This window comes from Embiotoca jacksoni, unplaced genomic scaffold, assembly GCF_022577435.1.
Source record: "Embiotoca jacksoni isolate LCO1_2020_lvr unplaced genomic scaffold, fEmbJac1.0.p SCAF_7, whole genome shotgun sequence".
Classification (NCBI taxonomy): Eukaryota; Metazoa; Chordata; class Actinopteri; family Embiotocidae; genus Embiotoca; species Embiotoca jacksoni.
The window spans coordinates 16614819-16634638 of NW_027185425.1; the positions used below are offsets into that span (position 1 = coordinate 16614819).

Genomic DNA, 19820 nt, shown 5'->3' on the forward strand with positions numbered 1-19820 from the left:
TGTGTGTGTGTGTGTGTGTGTGTGTGTGTGTGTAGATATATATATATATATGAATGTGTGTGTGTGTGTATATATATATGAATGTGTGTGTGTGTGTGTGTGTGTATATATATATATATATATATATATATATAAAATGACTGACCTTGAATTGATCATTTTAATTTGACATACTGAAAATGCTGCTTGTGCAACACTTTTGTTGCATTGATTGCGACATATTTTATACTTTCTCTGCTTATTAGGGGACATGCCCGTCCTCCTTCTGACTGACCAACATCCGACATGAGGTGCCAGCTGCCTAGATTAGGAGGGAGCATGGGCGCAACCAAGTGTACAATTGGGAGGGGGGAGTCAAACAATTAGGGTTTCCTTTACAACAGGAAAAAAATTAAAATTGAACAGCACATAACAAGAGACAGAACTGTTGACGGTGTTCATAAAAGGAGAATATAGTTAACATATTTTCGACTCTGTATTGGGGGGACAGATTGGTATTTTCTCAGTATTGGGGAAGACACAACCCCCCCAAAAGACAGCGGTTGCACCCATGTTCACAATATTCTCTCACTGACTCGTTATTTGTGTTTTTGCCTTCGGAAAACATAATATTATATTATTTAGGCGGAAATAAATTGCTGCTACAAGGTGAATTCAGTTCAGGGTGCGTTTTCCCTTTATTATGCATAATATTCGTTAAAAAAAAAAAAGCATGAACCACACCACCAATTTCCTATGTTCTAAGAGGAAAAGAACAGCACATATTGTTTCACAAGTTTGAGAGCATCCTTGTGTTTAATAAGTTGTTAAATCAAAGCCTTTCCATGTGGGACTGTGTTCATTATAATCTTTATTACATTTTTCAAAAGAGACTGTCCCTCAGGCTATGGATTCATGACGCAAAGCACAAATCCATTTAAATTAGGTTTCTATTCAAACGCACCATCTGCTCCTAATCAAAACAATATTCTCATTCAACCTAAATATTTTAGATATAATCGTGTCAAGAGTGTTTTGTGTAATATTTTCATGCTTTTTAATGATTCAGTTCATCCAGTGACTGTGATTCAGAGTCAGCAGACTAAACACTTCTTTACAACCTGTATGGCATATTAAAAATATCTAAACCTAATTTGCACTCTCAAGCACGCTTTGATATTTCTAACTTGACAACAATTTGGGGAAATGTTTTTTTAGTGTTTCACTTCAAAGTACAAGGCACTCAAAGTCAGAGAAAATGAAATGCTGTGTTATATCACGTAAGACTGCGGAAATTATTGGCAGTACTTGAAATAGTTTTAGACTACAGCGTTTGGGGTCAGTAGGTGGATGTATTATACTTGCCACAGTCAGTCAGCCTCTTTGAGTAGAAGCAAAGTGTAATTAGACCTTTTGGTAATTGTTTGCTTCTCTGACAGACTTCGTTCACATTAAAAATGTACCCAATTGGTGACAAGAGGACTAGCACCAACACAACCTACGGTATTATCCATTTCTCAAATTCATCGATCCTCCAACACACATTCGCTTTGGAGAAAAAAAAAACATGTGTTTCCTATGTTTTCCACATGTGATCACATGTATGACACATGTTGCAACATATGATAACATGGGAAAAGTATGTGGAAAAGTTTTCACGTGGGAATCTACATGGGCTTCACACATTGCACCATGAAAATGTTCCAAACCCATGTTTCCCATGTGCAAAAGACATGTCTCACATGTGAAGCCTACATGGTCATGTGATCACATGAGGTTTTGCACATGTGGAATCCATGTGGGTTTTCTGTTAGGGTCTCTCATGTTATCATCAAAGGTGCTTGGAAAATGATGTTTGGTAAGTGGAGTCATACCCAAAAAGTGACGTAAAATGAAGCTCGGGTGGTTAATATAATGACACATTAAAAACATGCACAGACCTTTCAGTTACATCCCCAAAGGAACCTGAATACACCAGCAAGTGTTTTCAACTTTGGGCGGGTTCTGACAAATGAGCCATATTAGTGACATTTGAGTAAATTCCATTCATGTATGAAGACCATGAGAGCTGCAGAAAAAAAAGACTTTGAGATAAGATTTTTTTTTTTCACTGTCTGAAATAAGTCTGAAATAAAATTCAAAAGTAGCTTTGGATGTGATTATTTAACATGCTAGAAAGTTCTCTTATCTTAGCATAACGACACAAAGCAAGACGCAACTGCTCGCTGGACTCACTGCAAAGGTCAAACATACTCCTGTTAGCACTTCTAAAGCTTTAGATTTACAAATTATGGAGTCCTGAACTCACCTGAGGCCAGTGTGACTGGTTTATGTACAAATTTAACAAGATTTAAAGGGTTTATTAGTGAGTTTTAGATGTCATCATAGAGCTAGCTGTTTACCCCCATTTCCAGTGTTTATGCTAAGATAAGCTCGGCTAATATTGGCTGCAGCTTCATTTTTTGGCACAACAGGAGACTGGTGTCAATCTTCTCATTTGGCTTTCAGCAAAATAACAAACTGTCAAACCACCTTTGTATCACACAGAGCCACCTAATGGAGACACCTCTCGTCATTGGCCGATAAACAAAACCTCTCAGCACGCCGTAAAGCCCTTTGACAGACACATTAGTTGTATGTTATTATGTTGAGATGAAATAGCTCCGCTTCACTGCTAACAAATGCTCTGAGATCATCATGTACATATATGACACTTCTATAACACGATGCCACCGACAATAAGTTATTGGATTTGGTGAAATACAACAGAGAGTGAATGGACAGTATATTCCTGCACGTTTGACACCTCAGCAAACACCTTCATTTCAAACAATCCACTCAAATACAGCTCCATGATGGACATGAATTATTAGTGTAAAGGTCTGAAAAACAGTGTGATGTTTTGGTTTTAGATTTCCTTTTCACAGACTTATCTGAATCGCAGTCAGTGAGAACACTGCCTCAGTCAGGTTTTTTTTTTTAATCTCATTTAGCTTGACTTGTTTAGTCATAAATATTTTACTGGTAGCCATATTCTAATGTCAAATGTGCTGAAATAAAAAGACCTCTGCAGCCCCTCTGTAAAACTTGTGAAACTCAGATGCACTCTGGTGCACAAGTGCGTCACACGATCAAAGCAGAGACCCGGGAAGAAAATCCTCTCTGTTTCCAGTCCTCCAGCTTGTCATCCTTGAAATCCCAGAGCCGGGTGTCACGGCCTCAGAGGAGCGGCTAAGTTTGCGTGGACGCTCTGATCTCAGCAGCCCTCTTAGCAGCCATGGTCTTTCTCCGCTGCGCGGCCGACACCGCGGCCTCCGTGATGCCGTGGTAGCTGTCCGTCTCCTGAGAGTCCTCGCTGTTCTGCGACTTGGTGCTGTCCTGTGAGTCCGGCTTGTGCCTCAGCGCCCGGCTCTGCTCCTCCTTCAGCTCCAAGTAGGAGCGAGAGAAGGTGTGAAAGATGGACGTGACGGGGAAGGCCATCAGGAGGATGCCGCTCAAGATGCTGCTGAGCGCCACCACCTGGCCGGGGATGCTTCTGGGCACCATGTCCCCGTAGCCGACGGTGGTCATGGAGATGACCGCCCACCAGTAGCTCCCAGGGATGCTAGTGAACTCCTGCTTGGCGCCCATTTCGCTCTCAGCTAGGAACACCAGCGGCGAGAAAAGAGCCATGGCCACGCAGAGGAAGAGCAGCAGCAGGCCGAACTCTCGTGTACACCTCCTCACCGTCAGACCGAGCGTCTGTAAGCCCAAGGAGTGTCGGGCCAACCTCATGACGTAAAAGATCCGTAGAGCTCGGAGAACTCGGAGGACTAACCCCACCTTCTCCAGGTAGTTGTTCCCTGAGCCCACAGGTTTCTCTCCCACCGACAGAGAGTCCACGATGAGGGTGATGTAGTAGGGAAGGATGGCCACCACGTCGATGACGTTCAGAGGCGTCCGCAGGAACATGCACTTGCTCTGAGTCTGAATGAAGCGCAGGAGGAACTCAAGTGAGAACCAGGCGACGCACACCGTCTCCAGAACAAAGATGTTATAGCACCTCTGGGAGCACTCGCCCTGCAGAGAAAAAAAAGACACATTAAGGGTTTTTTGTTACATTACACAACAGCCTTCAGCGAGTGAGACGTGAACTCCAAAAGCGCTTTCAGATAATGAAGTGACGACGCAACACGTAGTTAGTAATTAAGAAGGTATTTCAAAGACTCTTTTTCGATTTGTGGGTTCGTCATTGACAGAAGTGGCTACCGCGTTAGATCTCAAAAACAAAAAGATGAGTCTGTTTCTCTAACAGAACAAAACACGACAGAGGAGGTGCTAAAAGATTCATGAAGTGTAAAGCGAAGGCTTTGATGATCTGATCTAGCAAACCTCACAGACGTTCACATCAAACCTGAGTGATCAAGAGGTGAAAGCTGGAAGAGGTGGAAGAAGAGGTGCAGACGGTGTCATACATTTTAAGCTGAAAATTCTCTCTTTTGATGATAATACATTTTTTCAAAACTGCTGAAATAGCGTTCATAAATATTTGAAAATATAATTATGAGATTACTTGGTTATTAAGTCAAAATTACCCCTTGAGGAGACTAAAAAAGTGTGTATATTTTGTCATTTTGCTGCCATTACTTTGTGTTATTAATGATGGAAAATATTCTGTGCTTTGCTCCATTTTGGTGGTTTAATTATGTGTGGATTAATTAGAACACGTGGAGACAAGAAAACTTTATTTGGACTCCTTAAAAACTTGTGAATTTCTCTTTTCTTTTCAGCCTGTTGAGATGGCTTAGATATTTGTGGAAAGACTTCTGAGGTCGTGCAATAACGTACGACGACATCAGCTGGCCTTAACGGAGACACCGACACGCACCGAGGTTGTAAAGGTTTTCTTTAACTGTGAATGCGCAAACCTGGCAGTTTGTAAGCAAACTATTTTCCTGAGCATTTGCTCAAACAGCCTCATGCATTTTTTTGTTTAGAGTATACACCCAGTTTTGCACATAGTATGTTTTTTGCCCCGGAGACATTAAACTTGATAAACCCATTAAGGACCATATAAATGACTGATCGGCAAAACTGGGTCTGCGGATTTTCACACAGCAGCAGCAACAAGCCCCCAAAGTGAAAGTTTACAAGTAAAATGAGAGAAAATAGAAATCATGTTGAGTTTAGGGACTTTAAAAAGGAGGTGTCATGATAAAAAAAAAAGTGATACAGGCTAATCTGCAAAGTTCTGGTCTCTAAAAATGCTGCATTAATACATTTTCAGTCAGAGCACAGATGTTGGGTTGGTCACAACTAACAAGTGGTTTATGAAAAGCTGTTTTGAAGCCTTGAGTCTGACATTCTGTCCGTCGCCATCTTGTTTTGTTTTTTTTGAGCCAGAAGTGACCATAATTGGACAAACCAAGGGAATGGTGAGGGATCTGTGGATCGGACTGAGAACCCGAGGAAACTATACTGGAAATCTGACTGCACCCCACGCATGTCAATCAAACCAGGAACGCCCTCAAACATACCCCTCTTTGAGGCCTGATATCTAATTCATTATGACATTTTTTTCAGAAGGACCACTGCAGACTTGGGTACATCTGTCAACCATGACACCAAAACACGCAACATCTTATTATGAATTAGTCATTGTAACATCAAAAAGTCCCCACTGGCCGAAGTCCATAGTAAAATTAAAAGTAACAACAAGGACTCAGCTCCATATTCCCTGGCCAGCTGCTAACAAGCTCATGGTTTGGCTCCATACTTTTATTCTGAAATGTGAAATGAATAAAACAGTGACAGGTTAAAGCAGATGGTCTGCTTCATTTTGGGGGGATTTTCAGCCAATTTAGACCAGACATTTAAAACAAAAGCCATGTTTGTTAATATTTGTTCATATATCCAGCAAACTATTGCTAGAATAATAATAATAATAATAATAATAATAGAATAATGTATTCTTTACAACAGACTTTTGCCTGGGACTGTGGTACATGTGATAAATTAAGAAACTGTTGTTTTTTTGACACATATGGACAAGCAATCATCCTCTTTGATACGGTGCGAAACACATACAGGTGATATATGTGAACGAGACCACAAGGAAAATTTGTTTTTTTGTCCTCTCACATGTCAGAAGTAACATTAGTATCACGTAGCCTCGGCTTCTGTGAAGTGTATGCCGATAGCGGTGATTACGTTTCTATAATCGGACATAAAGAGTTAGAGTAAAAGTTTTCCAAGTTTTGCACGGTGTTCACTGCCCCAGAAAAGGAAATAAAGGCCCAGTTCATGCAACATTACGACAGCTTCTCTTCCTCTCGTCATCACTGCAGAGTTGCTCTGGGCCATCAAGGCTAGTTACCAAACACACACTAACACCAGATGGTTCAGGTCCTCTTCTGCCCTGACTCTCAGTAATCTGTTAGTAGCCTCGACACGGACGCTATTTGGCTAAAATACAATAGGCCTATACTATGTTGAAATATATGAACTAAATAGTCAGTCTCCTTGCTGGTTGTACCGACACATTCACTGCATGCTGTCATTTCACATCCAATGTAGAAAGAGTCTGAAGGCAAAACAAGTAAATCTAGTACCGTCCAAATCCTTAAGGAAGTCACCCATTTTCACATGCTAGCCAGTGTGTTTCACACCTACGCTGTCTCCACAAGGGAGTCTGTCTGTTTGTGACACATTTGCAGCTGGTACCATCCCTCCCTCTGAATTTGACCAGCGTATTTGTTTTGTTCTCATTCAGAGGCTTTCTGGCTGAGTGCATTTTACACTCCCTCCTGCCCCTTTTCTACGCTGAACAGCCTCTGATGTTCGTTGATGCACCGCTGAGGATCAAATCAAAAGCACACAATTGCTGGAGACAAGCATGTAAACCAAACAATGCAGGAAGCGACGGCTCACCTCTCATCAGCCCTGATATATTGTAGAGGGTCTGATTCAACAAACAGGCAAACTTCAAATAATGAGCTGGTTCTGTGTTCGGCACACCCAGGCTTTTAATGGCTCTATTTACCACCCTCATTTGTTCACCTCACTGGGATTTACAGTGTGTTTCTGTGTGTATTTGTTCTGCCATCCAGATTGGTCTCCTCCAGAAACCATCTTAATACCACTACAGAATAAAAATGTGACTGAATGTGAATGTTTGGATTTTTAAGGTTGAGGAATTTTTTTAACATATTTCTAGACAAGTTGGCAGAAATAGGAGAATGTGTTCTTTAAAGGTATTCCAGCTGTTTTAAATGTTAAATACAATGTAAAGAGCAACACAAATATGGACATTTGTCTGAAATTAAATTCATATTTTGCTGCTTATCCAGAGTTGGTAAGCAAGGTAGTCCAAACACCCCTTTTTACCAGCAACGTTTTCCAGCTCCTGCAGGATCTTGCGGCATCGCCAGGCCGGATGAAATATATCCCCACTCCAGCATGTTTTGGGTTCAGGCCCAGATTTTATACAATTTAGATGCCAGTGGAGAACTTTCAAATATAAGGCACCCAGGATGTTTTCTAATCTGATGCCCAAACCACCTCAAGCTGCTCCTTTCAACAAGAAGGAGCAGCGGTTCTACCCTATACTTATTTTGATGGTCTGGGCTGCTGTTTCTAAGGATGAGCCAGGACCATAACTGAGGAAACTTTTTGCCACTTACATTTGCAATCTAACAACATGTGAGGGTTTGAATGTCCATCAACTAGAAAATCGAAAGCTTTGCCTTCTGGTTCAGGTCGCTCTTTACTTCAATGGTTGAGTAAGATACGTGTGTGACTACCCAGCAATCTGTCTGTTCATGTCACACTCAATTTCACCCTCAATTTTAAGCCAGACTCAAGGATACTTTTAACTCCTTCACTTGGGAAAACAATTCATTCCCAACCTGTGTTCAATCACAGAGTTACAAATGTATTAAAACCAGTTAAGATATGGGATAAAAATGTCTCTATTACCAACAGTGCCAATGAAATTGTTCTCGTCCACCTTGTGTTTGTCCTGTTTCTTACATGCTCTGCACAAAGAAACCTCAGTCATCCATTGGGCGAGAGGCGTGGTGCATTCTGGGTAGATCGCCAGTCAGTTGTAGGGCAAATGCAGAGAGGCAGACATTAACATTCACACCTACACTACAACCATGCATGTCTTTGGACTGTGGGCGGAAGCTGGAGCACCTGGAGAAAAAACCCAGCTGAACTTCCACACAGAAGGTCTCCAGACAATTATCTGGTTCAAACCAAGTACCTGTGAGGCAGCGAACACCATAAATATTATAATTCAAATAATTACAGTAATTATCTCATATACTGTACTTATATTTAGCAGAAAAAGTTGACCATGGTCATTAATTTAATTTAAGGTGTTTGCTCAGGCTGAAGGGAATGTGGACGTCATCACAAGAAGGACTTTTTGCAGGGACAGTATTTGGTAAAACAATAAATTTAATCAGATGATGGGAGTTGATTAAAAGTCAGGGAATCATCCATATTACTTTAAGTCATCTTCTGGCTGACTGTAATATTTCATGGTAATCCATTCTATGTTTTTAAAAATGAATTACTTTGGACCAAAGAGGCAGACCAGCTCAAAACCAGGAACTATATTCCCTGGCGGAAGGTTACAATAGGTGCAAGGATTGTCTTACCACATGCAAATATATGGTCATATATGGATTGGTTGTAGGTCAGGTGAATTAGAAACTAAATAGGTCATGGGAGTGAACTTTTTCATATGTCTATTTTCAGAACTGGCAGAACAACGACCTACCAATAATATAGCCACTCTCCCAGTGCATGCTGGGAAGGGCTCCTGCCACATTCACTGTTAACGATATATTCAATAACCACTGTTGCTTATTTAACCCGGTGCATCTCACCAGTGACATGAGGCCTCGCCTGTCTTCTGCATAACTAAACACTGTCAGTAAAGTATATTTTTCGATTCTTGTCTTAATTCTTTCATTTAGTATCAAATCAGTGACACTGATTGCTGGGTTTGAGATGATTGCAAATAACCAGGATGCTTGGGAAAGTGGAGACAGAGTGGTGGTTCAGAGAAACCAGCCTGAGGGAGAAATTGGAGCACATATAAGTCATTTTGCACAAATGATTACAAATAGACCAATGTTCCAATAAAAAGTCATAGTTTAGTGACCTGCTGTGTCCAATAATTTCTCACTGTGACCAAATAATGTACCCTATCTGTAATTTCTCCACCGAGTCCCTACACACCAGGTGGTTGTAGCTTACGGCTTGGTTAATTACCTCAGTGCTTATGTGTTTGAGAGTGTACGCATTATTCAGCTCAAACCAATAATAACAGAACCCTGATTACTTTTCCTGGAACTATTTAAAGATTTGAATAATCATCGTCTTTGCCCAGAAGACAAGGTCCAACCCACCAACGCCACAATTTTATTTATTTTTCAATAGTCTGAAAACACTGCAATAACTCACACGCAGAGCATTGGCCTCGACCCAAGCCATTTTGCTGCACGTCAATATGTATTTATTACAGCTGGTTATTCAGGGAGGGCAGGCGAACAATATGGCGTGTGCTTTCCCTTTCTGTTTTTTGCTGGGCAAAAATATTTTAATCCTTTCGACCTGTAATACACACATTTTAGCCGCTTTCAGAATACGTCGGTGTTTTTCCCCATGTGAAAGCCACTAAGTGCACACTTCCATGTTATCTGTAACTACTGCTGATAGCCTGCAATGCTTATTTACACAGACGGAACATGAGTGCATTTTTCTGTTTGTACATCTGGTAATGGTGTAGCTGAATAGCTGGCCGTCCACTTCAACCTGGACCAATAGGAAGGCTGTCTTTACACTGTCAGCCTTTACAATGCCTATAAAAAGTATTCACCCCCTTGGATGTTTCACCCTTTTGTTGCTTTTATACATGAAATCATGGTGAATATAATTTGGCTTTTTTTGACAAGAATTTGCAAAAAAAGCTTCTTTCATGTCAAAGTGAAAACAGATTTTTACAAACTAATGTGAATTAATTAAAAATATATAGTGTAAAATAAGTGTTTGCATAAATATTCACCCCCTTTAAAGTGACTGACCTAATTCAACAGAGGTCCAGCTAGTTGATGCCAGCAGTGTCACAATTAGTGAAATGGAGATCACCTGAGTGCAGTTGATGTGTGTCAAGTGATTATAGTATAAAAACACCTGTCTGGGAGGTCCAGTCTCTGGTTCATCAGTATTCCTGCTACAATTGCAACATGAAGACAAAAGAACACTCCAAACAATTCAGAGAAAAGATCATTGAAAGTATAAGTCAGGAGATGGCTACAGAAAGATTTCCAACTCACTGGACATCCCACAGAGTTCAGTTAAATCCATCATTAAGAAATGGAAGGAGTATGGCACTTGTTTAAATCTGCCTAGAGCTGACCATCCTCACAAACTGAGTGACCGGGCAAGGAGAAGACTGGTGAGGGAGGCCGCCAAGACACCTACGACCACTCTGGAGGAGGTGAAAGCTTCAGTGGCTCAGATGGGAGAGACTGTACATACAACAACTGTTGCCCGGGTTCTTCACCAGTCGAAGCTGTATGGGAGAGTAGCAAAGAGAAAGCCACTGTTGAAAAAAGCTCATATGAAATCTCACCTGGAATTTGCCCAAAGGCATGTGGGAGACTCCAAGGTCAATTGGAAGAAGGTTCTTTGGTCTGATGAGACAAAAATTTTGCTTTTTGGCCATCAGACTAGATGCTAAGTTTGGCAAACATCAAACACTGCACATCACCACAAACACACCATCTCCACCGTGAAGCGTGGTGGTGGCAGCATCATGCTCTGGGGATGCTTCTCAGCAGCAGGCCCTGGAAGGCTTGTAAAGGTAGAGGGGAACAGGAATGCAGAAAAATATCACCAAATCCTGGAGGATAATCTGACTCAGTCCGCAAGAGAACTACGACTTGGGAGAAGATTTATTTTCCAGCAAGACAACGACCCCCAGCAAAAGCTACACAGAAATGGTTCAAAGACAACAAGATGAATGTTCTGGAGCGGCCAAGTCAAAGCCCAGATCTCAATCCAATTGAGAATTTGTGGCTGGACTTGAAAAGAGCTGTTCACGCCCGATCCCCGAGCAACCTGACAGAGTTTTAGCTGTTTTGCAAGGAAGAATGGAGAAAAATTGCAGTGTCCAGATGTGCCAGCCTGATTGAGACATATCCACACAGACTCAGTGCTGTGATTGCAGCCAAAGGTGCATCTACTAAATACTGACTTGAAGGGGGTGAATATTTATGCAATCATTTACTTTACCTTTATATATTTTAATTAATTGACATTATTTTGTAAAAATCTGTTTTCACTTTGATATTAAAGAGGGGTTTTTTTGCAAATTCTTGTCAAAAAAAGCCAAATTATATTGATCATGATTTCATGTATAAAAGCAACAAAAGGGTGAAACATCCAAGGGGGGTGAATACTTCTTATAGGCATTGTAAAGGCTGACAGTGTAAAGACAGCCTTCCTATTTATTTATTTATTTATTTATATGCTGTTCTCTGCCTCCTTGATGAGCCAAATTACCATTGCAGCATTATCTAATCTAACCTAACTAACAATATTGATGGATGTTATCTAACGCATGTTTGCTCACTCTCTTTCTCCTACATGGTAAAATACACCATTGTGACTGATGGTTTTGGTTCTTTACAGTGTTTATACTTTGTTGTGATTGAGCCATTTTATTGTTCCACATTACTCTTATACAATTGTTTCAACACACACAGGCAGAGTTTATTTGCAACATTTGGACACGAGTTAAAAGCTCAATCGCCTGGGACTCGAAATCCTCTAAATGTTTTGATTAGATTTTGGCACCACTGTACCCTCATATCACCTGAAAATTATCATTCAATTAGTCAATATCCTTCATCTTTTCCACACAGTGCTTCCTTTGTGGTTACACCAGAAAAAAAAATCTTTATAATATGTTAAAATCACACTTTATAAGTCAATGGCAGACAAGACTACTCTAGCTGAAAATGTTTACTAATGCAAATGCTTCTGTGGTAACAAGAGAAGCATTTTCCGAATACTTAGTCAATGGTGTTCCCTCTTCAAGTTTTGAGAGGCTTTTCAGCTGGGTGTACTTGCAGCTCCGCAGGGAGGAACAATTAGAGCGAGCACAGCTGGAGCTTTTCTATTGCAGTAAGTAACCAAAGGGCAGGACAGATATATTATTTAATCTTCTTTCACTCTGCTTTTGTTGGTTCTAAATAAAAATGTTAAATCTCATTGACAGGCCACTACTTGAATAAAGATGTGGGGCAGGCAACTACCTGTGGCAGTAGTAGACTTGAATGTCTCTTGCTGTTGCTTTTGTGAAGGGAGCTACTGGTCTTTCTTATTTATTTTTTTTAACTTGCAAGGCCTCAAACTCGGTCTTTGTTGTGACATTTGTCGTTGCTATACATCAACTCACATTTAAATTACATTATTGGTGCATAGCTAAAAACTAAAGGAGAACCTCAAATCCCATGTTATTCCTGGCTATCCAAACCCTTTATTAATTATTAAGCTACTTAATACTGCATTAAAGAGTTTTTAAGGTGCAGGTGAAGAAACTGAGAGATTCCCAAAGCCGTTATAACTTGCAGGGCAAGGGCCAGAAAGAAACAGCCAAAGAAGTCAAAAGCCTACTTTTCGATAACCTTGCTAGCCTGTCTTTTCCACTAACACAACTTTCCTTGAAAAGTTATTAAAATGTAATTTGTTTTAATATACACAATAAAACAACAGCTTCAAATCTGATGAGAGCCAATGGACTCAATCATACAGTGGCCCAGAGAACCAAAACTATGAGCTAAAAACTGTTAAAGGCTGTAGAGTTGGATAGTGAGTCTTGGTGAGAGGACTAAATGTCACCATTTTTTATCATGGACCTGGAAGTTCTGCAGAGTACACATACAATTTTGTGTCAAACTTTGTAAATTAGCTACAAAGACCATTAAAGAGCTTCTGAAAGCCTACAGCGATGAGGCAATACAACTGGAAAGATGTATCGAGGGGAATTCACATTTCAAGAGGGGCAGAACGTCACTGTTCAAGACTTAAGGCGCTTCAGGTCAGGATCGCAACCTGTTTTTCTTCTCGTGGGGTTGTGCTCTGTGGATTTATCCCACTGGGTCAGACTGTCAACACAGAGTTCTACTGTAACGTACAACCTAACAGCATCTGAGGGAAAACATTCAGCGCAAACTACCTGAACTGTGGCACAAATATCATTGGGTTGACAACTCTCAAATTTCTCACCCACAATGACACAATCGTTGATCGCCACCCGCCAACTTGCCAGTGAAATGACAAATCTCAACTCACTTAAGTTATTGCTTCGGCCTGTTCCATGGGCACTACTGTGCTGCTCTACGTTTGGAGGGAAACAGGAACAGTCTCGCAACGTTTTGATTGCACCTCTTACAGGAGCCCAATAGTTTTGGGGGGATTTCAGGATGTTGGATTTTTCACTACACAGATTTTTATACTCAACATTAAGAAGCTTAATTGTTAAATACATTTGAAAAATAAAGGTAAGCTGATGTTACTGTGCTTTCACTGAAAAGATTTTAATTGACATCAATTGCCTGGTTGTTCGTATGGGTAGTCTGCTAATATTTACTGTACGGCAAAATTATGTTTCCATATAAATACTCTATGTTAGTGCTTATCCTATTTCTGTGCACTCTGAAACTATTGTAGAGAAGGAAGTTCTTGCATAAAACATGACAATATTCCCACTGTAACAGAAGTAGGAACGAAATCACTCCACTACTCAACTGGAATTATTCACCAAACACTGGGTGAGAAACACAATTCGCCAATGCTATGACGGATGGTACATTTATCCAAGCATGAACAGCAGTACGTCTACCTCACAGTCAGCAGGAATGAGTGATGCGCAGCTCCTATTTTCAGCAAAGACAAGACAAAAGACTCAAGACAAAACTATCCCTGTTTTCCTACAGCCTTTGCCCTGCGTTCCTGTGATGATGTATGACTGTGGTAGGGGTGTACTTTAAAGTGGCTGGGATTTACATCACAATGGAGTGTGTAGGGATGTGAGGCAGGAGCAGAGTCACTGAGAGGTTAGAGCCATAGCCGAGACTCTCGCAGGAGATAAATGGGACAAGAACACAGTTTTAAAAGATGCTTATGCAAACAGAGTAAGCAATTCTGAGGGAAGAAATCGACAAAGCACTTGAGATGTTTAATCCCCTATTCGTTCAGAGAGCGTGGACGAGGGACCATGAAATCTGAAATACAATATGGCTTCTTTTGTATTTTTGCTGGTATGTGAGAAAGAGACAGGGAGGGAGAGAAAAGTCTCTCAGCCACTGAATGTTTCTCTAAGAGCCAGATTAGATTAAACAGCTGGGCTAAGTGCTTTCCATTGCAGACAGCTCCTTAAAAACTTCTAGTTTCTGCCAAACTCTCTGCTCCGGCTCAAGTGACCGAGTGCAAGGCAGCTTCCTGGGTTTGGGTTGTATTACCCTCCCGCTTAGCAGTGGAACATGACTTAATTTACTGCGAATGAAAATGCTGAAATGCTTTGGGTTACGATTGAATTTTCACCAGTCAATCCAAGCTGAGAGTTGTTAAAACTGCCAAAATGAAACCTTGTTATGTTAACAATGGATTTCATGACAAGTTGTATGTGAAAGGAGTCGTGGAAAGAATTGTCAACTGGCTCGATTTTTTTTTTTTGTGCGACTAATTCGCATTTCGATATATTGTAGCATTTCGCCTTACAAAATTCCCAAACAGTGCCTGGTTTGCAGGAATTTTATTTTGAATGACACCGTCTACTGTGGGCCAACACAAGGACTACTTCCCCTCTTACAAATAGCTCACTGAAAAACCACAACACTTCCCTCCACCAATCACAGCGCAGTTTTCGGAGTCATGACGTGCTTAATGATGCTTGGAAATCTCATTAACTACAACAATACAACAATAGAATGACAACTCGAATGAACACAACGACATTTACAAAAGTCAAAACTGACATGTCACCTAGGCTGTTACCATATTCATTTAAACTGTTGTTTTTGTCATGAGTACCTTCAGACAGACTGCTACTATTGTGAGGCAAAGGAGCGAGGGTGAATTTTTCTGAGCTCTCTTCGCAAAGAAAAGAGCCACAACCGATGTCTTTCCTAGTTTCTGCTGTTGTGAATGTTCATTCGGATGCTGCACCTGAAGCACACATGAAGAAAAATTTGCGGCCACCTCCACAACATTTATGGAGCAGAGCTCACCTGTGTCATCAGGTCTGAACCTAAAATGTTCCCAAACAAAACTCTTTCTTTCTCAGATCGTCTGCCTATCCGTCTGTTGACGATGGACTGATGTGCACTATGATTCATATTAAAGCAGAATTAAAGCATGTCAGTGTCAGTTTAAAAGAAAAACGAATGTATGTCTCTTGTAATATTGAAGATTTCCACTTATGGCAGTACCTTTTAAAAAAGTATTTTTGGCTTTTTGAATCCACAATTTTTCTTTAAGAATGAGCTGGCACGAATCTATTTGAACCTTTTTTGAACAAGTAATTGTTGTAAAATTGCATTGTTAATGGTATAAATAGTTTTGATGTGAAATATTTATTGGCGAGTAGGAATTCATGTTGTTTATTCCTCCCTTTGCCTGTTTGTAAAGAGCTTTAGCCTGAACTCTAGTGAGCATCTTAACATCTTTTAGGTTGTTTTGGCTTCACAGCCTGTAAATTTAGTGTTCTAGTTCACTCCCACCATCGTTTTCACCTGCAGCAGGACGCTGTTTTCAGTTAAAAAGCTCTTAAAACCTGCTCAGCAACAACAACTCTAGTGTCTCCAGCACAAAATGATGCTCAATAATCAAAGTGAACAAGTATCTAGTGAAAGTAATGAAGCTTTAAACAGCCGAAGAGCCAACTATCTAAAACCTGCACCAAAGAGATGAAAGACAAAGTGAGGAACACATTGTAGCATTTAGCAGCTCACAGCTTGGCTTTAAGAGTTAGTGAAGACCAAAACGAGCTGAAGGGAAGCCAACTCCAAAATAAATGATAATTTTGATTTATGTTTGTTAGATGTGTGACAAGGTTGCTCACTGTTTAACTGCCCAAAATGAGCTTGTGGCGCTTTTAGCAGCTGAAGCTATTTCCTTTTGGGGTTGATGGTTACCAAAACAAAGCTAAAAGGAGAGTGAATAATGGATTTATATATGATAGGTGGCCTGGAACAACACTCCAGTTGAGTGATAATGCTGCTTTGTATCTTGAAGGTTAGTGTTAGAGCCCCAAGTGGCCAAAATATCACTTACTGGCAGTTTAAATTAGGATAACATTAATATATATATCTCTATATAAAATTTATATATAATATAATTCAGTGTCCAGAGCAATAGCGCTGATCAGATAAAAAGCTTTTGAATGATAAATGTGGTATCAAGTAACAGCTAACACGCTAGTGTAGGTTTAGACAGGCCCAGCATTAAAGCAGTGTATCTGGTGGTTTGCCTTCTTCATTCTGCCAACCCTGGGGCAATAACATAAGTCTCAAAACATTATATATAGCAAATACACAATATATTACAATGTGGAAATAGGTATCTTAGGAAATCATCATTTAATTAGTGTAATTAGCATATGGAGGATCTGTGCAGATGTGAATGGCTAACTATCAACACCAATGAATATTAGGACACTTAGTGATGGAGGCGGATAAGTGGGTGGACTCGACTGAAAGAGATGTGGAAATTAGAAAAAGCAATTCACCAAGTTGAGCTGGATTTCAATGAAGTGATCAGCTGCACAAGTGCTTTGGTTGACATCAGTATAAATGAAGACAATGCGGGAGGTGAAGCCGAAATCATGCATATGTTTTCAGAGCCTGGAAAACAGATTTGAAAGTAAACTTCTCACACAGCAATCAAAACTCAAGTTTATAAATCAATGTATATGAACTGGGAATAAAATGATATGGTTTGCAAACAAATTTGTTAGTTTTGGTCACAGAATGAAGAATTTTGCTGATGAAACTAGACTCTTTTTGTGTTAAAAAAAAGTTTTGATTGCAAATCCAGACTTGGTCAAATGCACCAATACAAATCTCCTCTATGAGCGTAGGTCCCGCCTATTACATCAAACTCAACACACAACTTAAAGTTTTTGCTTTGCAAACAAAAGTTTTCATTTCGCAAACATAATTTTTTGGAGTTGCAAATAAAAGTTTATGACTTGCAACCAAAAAGTATTGATTTGGAACAAAAACCTTTTGTCACCCAAAAAGAGTCTAGTTTCATCAGCAAAATTCTGAATTCTGTAACTAAAACTAACAAAACTGTAATAGCAAATTTGTTCTCCAAATAATTTTATTCTTGGTTCATATATTTTTACTAACAAACTATATTTTCGATTGCAGTGCAAGAGATTTGCTGTCAAAATTGGTTTATTGCTTGAATAATAAAAACATAAAAATACCTTTTGTAGATCGCAGCTTCATTTTTCTTTCTGAACCTTTGTTAGGATTTTTTTTTTGCATCTCATTTTTAATTTACAGTATGTGCACACTGCCCAATTACATCCTTGCCAAAAGCTGTAAACAAAAGTGCATTCACAATACTTCTCGGGCAAAGAATTTGCAGCATGTCACCTCACATTAACAAACTTTTAGGCACTTGTTTTTTTAATTTTGTCTCTGTTGTGTTTCTGGCTGTTGAGAATATGTAAAGTAGTCCACTGTGGTTTGCCTCCCTTCATTTTGATAAGGTAGGTTTTCCTTGAAGGATATGGCCACCATAAAACCTTGTGTTTTAGGTAATTAGGTTCTCACTCCTAATGAACCACCACAGTTCTCACAGCGAGGGAGCGAGACGTTTCAGGAATCTCTGGGTAGTTAATTGGTGCCACAATAACAGTTTTCAGCTGTCCAGAGCCTAAAACGTGTCCTTAATCGTGCCCATTTCTATCCTGATTCATTTAATTAAAGCCGCTGATTGTAGGCCTAATGATAGACGACACTTAATTGAAGATAAGAATATGTTTGAGCGAGTCTTTGTTCGGCTTTCACCCGCGCTGTTTTCCTGACTGATTTTCTCTTTGAAGCTTGGACACTTGGGTCTGTATACTTCCTCCACAGCCTCACTGATGAAGACATATCTCTGACAAGGGGAGAAACTTCGAGGCTCCTCTCTAATCATATTCTGGTTTGTTGATGCCATTCGAGAGGTGAATTAGAGCGATACAAAGATGCCCCGCAGCCTGTTCTCCCAGGCTTTCTGAAGCCTCCCAAGCAAAGGCGGACATGAAAAGGCTCCGGAGGAAGACATTGTCAGCTTTAATATGCTTTTTTGCTCCACGTGTCATGGACTGTGACAACATGTGTAGTTCGTGGGAACAAAAGCCAGAGGGGGCAATATTTCTCTTCCTGCCAGATGAAAGCTAAATGCAGTAACAAGTGGATGTGCTCTGCTTTCACTTTCAGACCTAATCAGAGACCAGAGACGGAAGTTATGAAGATCGTCATGTTGTTAAGAAATTTCTACCTTGCAGGTTCAAGTTTGGGCGTATTCTTCAGGGTTCACTGCAATTAAAGGTTCCACAATTTGGGAAATACATTTTCATCCTTTCTCTTTGAAAGCGACATGAAGAGTTCACTGCCAATCTCATGTCTGTGCATTAAGTAGAGCATAAACACAGACTCTCTCCAAAGTGTATGCCCATTTCTGAAGCTCCCCAATTAGGACGATGTTCCTTCTTTAATCAAATACATACACAAACAGAACATCACTCAGCGGCACTATTTCTGGATCAACAATAGTTTATGTATTTGCCTGGAAGGCAGCACAGAGCATTGACTGTTGCATTGTGGGTTACCATAGAGCCAATCGTCGGTTCATGGAGTCTTGGTTTTGGTCCATAGCAAGTAAAAGTGAAACCAGAACTTCTGGATTCAGGTACCTACATACGAGAACCTCGTTCAAAATACCATTAACATTTATAGCTGCAGTGATAACCAAACATAAACTCTTGGAATACTTAGCGCCTTTCTCAACAGTATGTTTAGAGTTGCATCTTTTTTTTTTTAAATACCAACACATTTTCTTATAAGTCACATACATTTGCAACGTGAACCAATTTGAAGAGGTGAGTCCATAATTGAGTCAAAAAGTTGCAACTAGTTCAAACATGTCTGTAATAACAGCAGAGCAGAGAGGAGTGAATACTGTGGAAGATGTAGGCAGCTTCATCAATATGGAAAAAAACAAGAAAAACTGACGCAAGTGCTGCGAATGTAATTTCTTCAAACGGGCTGTCAATTTTTTCTGAGCTTGAAAAGTAATCATTTAGCTTTGTTTTATTTTATTTTATTAAATGTATTGCAAGTGCTGTATTAGTTTTGCTGTAGTTGTGCTGTATTTTTTTTTTTTTTTTTTTTCAAAAAGACAGATGACAGAACTGCAAAATGTGAGACTGCATTGAGTTACTGAAGCTTGCCAGGAAATAAGGCTGGCCCAGATTGGAGGCCATGACTTCAGATACTTCCTGTTAAAAGGCCATTTTTACTCCACAATATCGTTAAGTGCTGCAGGATGGCTAGGTTTCTCTCTATAATAATGTATGGTATGTTATAATTTAGCTATAAATGTGTAAAAATAAAATGGAATTGAATTGACATATTAGCTAGCTTTAGCACAGAATTATGAGTTGTAAATCCACGTTTCTAACAACCAATCATTCTTTTTCCAATAGAAGTCTATTTTATTTAATTTAGAAGAGCTTGAGTGAGTTTATTTGCGTTATAGCCTACATAAAAACAGTATTTCAA

General features: G+C 39.9%; 1 protein-coding gene across 1 annotated transcript in view; it reads right to left on the minus strand.

Annotated features, from left to right (window-relative positions):
• Positions 1-653: 653 nt before the first annotated feature.
• Positions 654-19820, minus strand: part of kcng2 (potassium voltage-gated channel, subfamily G, member 2) — a 30344-nt gene continuing 11177 nt past the window's right edge. Inside the window, exon 3 of the mRNA XM_069176634.1 lies at positions 654-4038. Within this exon, the coding sequence (XP_069032735.1) occupies positions 3211-4038 (828 nt within the window). The 3' untranslated portion in view covers positions 654-3210. The remainder of the gene's footprint in view (positions 4039-19820) is intronic.